This window comes from Tachysurus vachellii, chromosome 4, assembly GCF_030014155.1.
Source record: "Tachysurus vachellii isolate PV-2020 chromosome 4, HZAU_Pvac_v1, whole genome shotgun sequence".
Taxonomy (NCBI): domain Eukaryota; kingdom Metazoa; phylum Chordata; class Actinopteri; order Siluriformes; family Bagridae; genus Tachysurus; species Tachysurus vachellii.
In genome coordinates, this window is record NC_083463.1 from 1,192,961 (window position 1) to 1,200,460 (window position 7,500).

The 7,500-nt window shown below is 41.5% G+C and overlaps 1 protein-coding gene across 3 annotated transcripts in view; it reads left to right on the top strand.

Annotated features, from left to right (window-relative positions):
• stat2 (signal transducer and activator of transcription 2) overlaps positions 1–7,500 on the top strand; it is a 25,561-nt gene that overhangs the window by 11,787 nt on the left and 6,274 nt on the right. For all 3 annotated transcript variants that reach the window (XM_060867343.1, XM_060867342.1, XM_060867341.1), the window contains 17 exons: positions 304–396; positions 486–564; positions 715–794; positions 868–1,016; positions 1,621–1,779; positions 3,106–3,207; positions 3,314–3,373; positions 3,478–3,498; positions 3,610–3,703; positions 3,842–3,889; positions 4,426–4,509; positions 4,590–4,688; positions 5,389–5,524; positions 5,620–5,672; positions 5,765–5,859; positions 6,427–6,566; positions 6,986–7,174. In XM_060867343.1, coding sequence (XP_060723326.1) covers positions 304–396; positions 486–564; positions 715–794; positions 868–1,016; positions 1,621–1,779; positions 3,106–3,207; positions 3,314–3,373; positions 3,478–3,498; positions 3,610–3,703; positions 3,842–3,889; positions 4,426–4,509; positions 4,590–4,688; positions 5,389–5,524; positions 5,620–5,672; positions 5,765–5,859; positions 6,427–6,566; positions 6,986–7,174 — 1,681 coding nt within the window. The remainder of the gene's footprint in view (positions 1–303; positions 397–485; positions 565–714; positions 795–867; positions 1,017–1,620; positions 1,780–3,105; positions 3,208–3,313; positions 3,374–3,477; positions 3,499–3,609; positions 3,704–3,841; positions 3,890–4,425; positions 4,510–4,589; positions 4,689–5,388; positions 5,525–5,619; positions 5,673–5,764; positions 5,860–6,426; positions 6,567–6,985; positions 7,175–7,500) is intronic.

Consider the following 7,500-nt stretch of genomic DNA (forward strand, 5'->3'; position numbering starts at 1 on the left):
ATCATCATCATTAACACTGTTATCACTCTCACAATTGTTATACATAATCATCATCATCATCATCATTAACACTGTTATTATCACTCTCACAATTGTCATACATCATCATCATCATCATCATCATTAACACTGTTATTATCACTCTCACAATTGTTATACATAATCATCATCATCATCATCATTAACACTGTTATTATCACTCTCACAATTGTTATATATAATCATCATCATCATCATCATCATCATCATCATCATCCTAATCACTCTCATTATTGTCCCCCAAACTGCTTGTCCTTGTCTCAGGTGCAGATGCTGCAGGTTCATCAGAACCCCATGGAGTCAGAAACTCAGAAAAACCTCGAGAAGAGCATCCAAGATTTTAAGAAGAAAGTTCAGGTGCGTCTCAGTGAATCTCTGATGTGTACCTGTCAGTGGATGAATGGATGGATGGAAGATTAATGTATGATGGATGAATTGATTGACAGGCCATGGAGCACTCGCTGAGGTGTTTGGAGGAGCAGCAGGATGAGTTTGACTTCAAATATCAGACACACAAGATGGATGGTGAGACCAGCTTTCCGCTTCATCAGAACCTCAATGTTATTACATCACTTCCTGTTTCCTCCTTCACAGCGATGTTCTGGTTATAAGGATACGGATATTTTATCAGGTCAGATCTTCAAACTATATATAAAAGTAATCTTTCCATTTCAGGAACGACAGATGAAGTGGAGAAAAATGAGCAGATAAAAGTGCTTTCTGCGATGCTCAACAGACTGCACGGTTCTAGGAAGGTACGTGTGTGTGACTCGTGCTCGTGTGTATGGTACTTCCATTGTGCTTTAAAAACGTCCCTGTGTCCCTCAGTCATTTCTCTCGGAGATGGCATCTCTGCTGGAAAGAGCTCATCACCTCCAGGAAATCCTGTTTGAGGAGCTGGAGGACTGGAAACGCAGGCAGCAGGTCTCCTGCATCGGGGCTCCGGAAGACACCAGTCTGGAACCTCTGGAGAAGTGGTACGACTTTATGACTCTAAATAATCACATCAATAATGTCATAAGAACAAAATAAACACAAGGTCAAGAATAGTCTTGGATTTATTTAAGTGTTTTAAGCAAAAAACTGAGGCATATTGATAACATGGTAACTTTAAAAAACTGACCAATCACAGACCAGTTTGATACAGGATGTGATGTCATTTATACTCGATTCTTATATAGTTATTTATTTTCTGGAATGGATTCTGGTTATAATTCTTATTTTTTAAATGATCGTTATTGTTTAGTTTTAGTTTCCTTTTATATTTTATATTATTAAAAAAATCCTCATATTTTAATGATTCAAGTCATTTGACTCAGCTTACAAAAAAGAGTCGACTCCCCAACTTCCCAAATGAATCTTTTCTTTAAAGTTTTCCGATTTTACGTCAGACTGGTACAATGGACCGACACTGAAGACTCTTTTCGTAAATGTTAAAAAAAACGTCTCGTTACTTAAATCACACAGATTTGTTCTTTTTTTAAGTGAGTCGATCAACTTTCAAAGAGTTGTTTCAGCACCAATGCCGAACGATCAAACCTAATCCTTGTCTGATCCCCACTGTCTGCTTGATACGGACAGGTTCACTACGGTGGGGGACGGAATGTTCCAGCTGCGTAAGTTCCTGCAGAAACTGGAAGAGCTTCAGGGCAAGTTGAGTTATGATCAAGATCCCATCAAGACCCAAAAATCTGGCCTACAGGAACAAGTGGACACGTTGCTCACCCTTCTGCTGCAGAGGTACACACACACACACACACACACACACACACACACACACACAGACACAGACACACACACACAGACACACACACACACACAGACACACACACACAGACACACACACACAGACACACACACACAGACACACACACACACACACACACAGACACACACACACACACACACACAGACACAGACACACACACACAGACACACACACACACACACACACACACACAGACACACACACACAGACACACACACACACACAGACACACACACACAGACACACACACACACACACACACACACAGACACACACACACAGACACACACACACACACACACACAGACACACACAGACACACACACAGACACACACACAGACACACACACACAGACACACACACACACACACACACACACACAGACACACACACACAGACACACACACACACACACACACACACACAGACACACACACACACACACACACACACAGACACACACACAGACACACACACAGACACACACACAGACACACACACAGACACACACACAGACACACACACAGACACACACACACACACACACAGACACACACACATAGACACACACACACACAGACAGACACACACACACACACACACACACACAGACACACACAGACAGACACACAGACACACACACACACACACAGACACACACACACACACACACACACACACACACATAGACACACACACACACACAGACACACACACACAGACACACACACACAGACACACACACACACACACATAGACACAGACACACACAGACCCACACACAGACACACACAGACACACACACAGACACACACAGACACACACACACACACACAGACACACACACACAGACACACACACGCAGACACAAACACACAGACACACATATACAGACACACACACATACAGACACACACACAGACACGCACACACAGACACACTCACACACACACAGACACACATATACAGACACACACAGACACACTCACACACACACAGACACATACACACAGACACACACACATATCCCCGCCCCCCAGACACACGCACACACACACGCACACACAAAGGCACAGACACACACATTTATACACACACACACATACCCACACACACACAGGCACACGCATACACACACATACACACACAAACACAAACACAAGCACACACACACAAACACACACACACACACACACACACACACACACACTTAACAGCTGTACATCCATCCATTGTCATAAAAACAATATGATAGTAATAAAACACACCTGCCGTGTGTGTATTTTGGTTTCTTTAGCGCTTTCGTGGTGGAGTCGCAGCCCTCTATGCCTCTGGCCCATGCCTCAGGTCGAGGTCCTCTGGTCCTGCGCACAGGCGTTCAGTTCTCAGTTAAAACCAGGTAAAAATCGGACATACCTGACATCACGCTCACTTCCCTTTCGTCCTCACACGCCAAACTCTGGACAGCCGAGCTCATTCGTACTACTGATCTCATGTGTCTGCAGGTTTCTCTTTAAGGTTCCTGAACTGAACCACGCCATGAAAGTGGTCGTGTCCATTAACATGTAGGAACTTGATTTAATTATTCTAAACTTTTTATATGAGACTCTTAACAAGTGTAACACTCGACGATGTTGTGACTGTGTGCTTCTGTCTCTGTGTGTTTAAGGGACACCCCAAGTGTTAAAGGGTACGTCTTTAAGGTTTTAGACAACAGTGTAACATTTTTAATCAATTCCTTTCTTATTTATCGTTATAAATAGTAAAGTAATATAATGAGATTGTTTGTGTTACGCTGAAGATATCGCAGGTTTAACGTTCTGGGGACGTCGAGTAAAGCTTTAAACATGTCCGAGAGCATGAACGGTGGGATGGTGGCAGATTTCAGACATTTGGTGAGGATTTATTAGTATTTTTTTTAATACATTTTCAGACATGTTGTTTATTTAATCCTGAGACAGATGAGTGAAGCAATGTGAGTGTTTGTGTGTGTGTGTGTGTGTGTGTGTGTGTGTGTGTTTGTTTCCTCTCAGTCATTGAAAGAGCGGAAGGTCGGATCAGGAGGGAAGAGTAACAGTGACGTGAGTAACAGTGATGTTAAAAGTCTTAATACGTTTAGCGTTACATTATTAATGAACTGATTTTTATCTGATTCTGTTATTTCAAATTTAACAGTTGATTAGTTTTAGTTAATAAAACTAATCTTTAAGGCAAAGAAAATCTACATTTCCAGATGATAATTTACATACATACATTAGCAGTAAAATTTCCCTGTTTAAGGTCTTTATGCATCCACACAGTGACAACATGAGCAGAAACAAACAAACATTTTACAAATAATTTTTAATTTGAAATAATTTTAAGATGAAGTATTTTTTTTTTTTTTACAAACATTTTATTACAAACTGACACAAATACTTTTTTTTTATTTCATTAACATTGTCCTTAAAATTTTTTTTTTTTGTTTTTCTGTTGTCATGTTTTTGGCTGAGACTGAGATGAAAAGTGAAACCTTTTAAACTCAAGTGTTTTTCAGTGTCTTCAGTTTGGTACTGATGTGTTTGATTATCTTTGTGTGTGTGTGTGTGTGTGTGTGTGTGTGTTCATGTGTGTGTAGCTGTCTCTCAGCGTGACCGAGGAGCTCCACACCATATACTTTGAGACACACTTTAACCTGCACGGCCTGTCTGTTCCTCTGAAGGTGAGACTCCTCTGATTATTCTTCACAAACATGAGGAAGTTTTTAAACATTTCTAAAACATGTCTCCATCTCCTGGTCAGACCTCCTCACTGCCTGTGGTGGTGATCTCCAACTCCAGCCAGCAGCAGAGTGCCTGGGCTTCAGTACTGTGGTTCAACATGCTGTCTACTGACCCCAAGGTCAGAGAGTCACACACACACACACACACACACACACACACACAAACTCTCTCACATGCACACACTCTCACACACACACACACACACTCACACACACACACACACACACACACACTCTCTCTCTCTCTCTCTCTCACACACACACACACACACACACACACACACACGCACACACTCTCACACACACACACACACACATATACACACATACACATATATACACACACACGTACACACGCACACACTCTCTCACAAACACACATATACACACACACACACACACATATATATACACACACACGCACACACTCACACACACATACATATATACACACACGCACACACACACACATATATATATATATATATATACACACACACACATACACACGCACACACTCACACACACTCACATACACATGTATATATACACACACTCACACACACACATATATATACACTCACACACACACACACTCTCACACACACACACATATATACACACGCACACACTCACACACACATACACCCACACACACACACACACACACACACTCACACATATATATATATATATATATATATATATATATATATATATATATATATATATATATATATATATATATATACACACACTCACATATACAAATATTGAGCAATATTAATATCATTAATGTGTGCGTGTGTGTTTCATTAGAACCTGGTGTTCTTTGCGAGTTCTCCCGTAGCGACCTGGTCTCAGCTGGGGCAGATGTTGAGCTGGCAGTTCCAGTCGTGTGCTAAACGAGGCCTGAACGAAGACCAACTTCAGACTCTCGCACAGAAACTTTTTGGTAAAATCACAGTAGACATTTGTTAGCTTTAAGGGAGCTGCAGTGTGAAGTCCCAGCATTCAATGTGTGTTAATGTTACTGCTTTATTTATTCAGGAAAACAAGACAATTATGAGAACTGTAAAATATCCTGGACTCGATTCAGCAAGGTGAGAGCTGAGCTTTAATACATGATCAGATCTGCTGTCTGTTATTAAACTGGTTATGTGTAAAGAGTTCTAGTTAATGTTTGTGTGTGTAGGAGAACATTCCTGGGCAGAACTTCACTCTGTGGGTTTGGCTGGATGGAATTCTGAACCTGGTGAAGGTTTACCTGGCCAATTTGTGGGAGGATGGGTATGTGTACGTGTGTGTGTATGTGTGTGTGTATGTGTGTGTGTACGTGTGTGTGTACGTGTATGTGTTTGTACGTGTGTGTGTACATGTGTGTGTTTGTACGTGTATGTACGTGTGTGTTTGTACGTGTGTGTGTGTGTATGTGTGTGTACGTGTGTGTACATGTGTGTGTTTGTACGTGTATCTACGTGTGTGTTTGTACGTGTGTGTGTGTAAGATCACTGATATGTTCAGAGATGTTAATTGAACGTGTACACAGACATCTTGCACAGATGAGTGTGTGATGTGTTGAGTGTGTGAGCTGTGAAATGTTTCTATGGAGTTAAAAAGTTGAGTGAGGATCTAAATATGGTAATGGAACGAGGAACATCTTCTGTATGAATGATTGGAGGAAACTCTTCTGTTAATCTAAAATTCCTGGGGGGAAGCATGTGGAGTGTGGAGGGAGATAAAGTGGGCTGAGTACTGACCCCTGAGGAACACCTCTATGATCAGCATCATAATCAGCATGAAGCATGAAACTCTGTGTGTGTGTGTGTGTACGTGTGTGTGTGTGTGTGGGTGTAGGTCCATCATTGGTTTTGTGAGTAAAGGCACAGAAAAGGTTCTGCTGAAGAAGAAACAGGCTGGAACTTTCCTCCTACGCTTTAGTGAAAGCATCAGAGACGGAGGAATCACGTTCAGCTGGGTGGATTACTCTAACACAGGTACACACACACACACACACACACACACACACACGAAGCAAAGTCAATGAAGTCATATAAATGAATCTATGTATTTTTTCCTTTCAGCATTTCTGACATGCAAAGTAGTTTTCCATTAAACAGTGCACATCAGTTCTGTTCCTCACTGTTTGATGCTCTGCCCCCTTGCTTGATAGGCAGAGGACTTGGTTTAAGATCCTCCCACTTTTCTTTTCAGAGCCACTACCAAAGCCCAGAATCATCTTCCTCTGAATTACATTGAATTATGATATACTTCTTTATCTCCTCTGTCAGTAGGAGCTGCTTGATTTTAATTGGTTAATCCTGTTCCTGGTTTATTTAGTGTTTAATTATGTAACACTACAATTCTTACTTCACACTACATCTATCATGAGGCAGGTGTGTGTCGTGTGCTTCAGGTAAACCCAATGTGAGGACTGTGCAGCCCTTCACCATTACGGATCTCAAGCAGATTCCTTTGCCTGAGATCCTTCGTAACTTTCAGCTCATGGAGGCGGAGAACGCGCCCGTGTACCCGCTGCAGTACCTCTACCCCAACACCCCGAAAGACCAGGCGTTCGGCAAGTACTACAACGAGAAGAGCGGAGGTGAGTCTGGACCGTACCATCACCATGGGAACGTTTATCTTAACACACTTTACAGTAATGTCAGATTACTGACTGTAACACAGAACAGTGAGTTTAAATCTATCCACAATTACTAATTTCTTTCGAGCTGTTTTGTGGTCAGCTTTATTATTAAGAGCGCTCTATAGGTAAAATGTAACTCAATTTGTGTGAGTGTGTATGTATGTTTGTGTGTCTGTTTGTATGTGTGTATGTGTGAGTGTGTGTGTATATATACATGTGTATGTTAGTGTGTGTGAGTGTGTGCGTGTGTATGTGTGTATGTATGTGTGTGTGTATGTATGTAC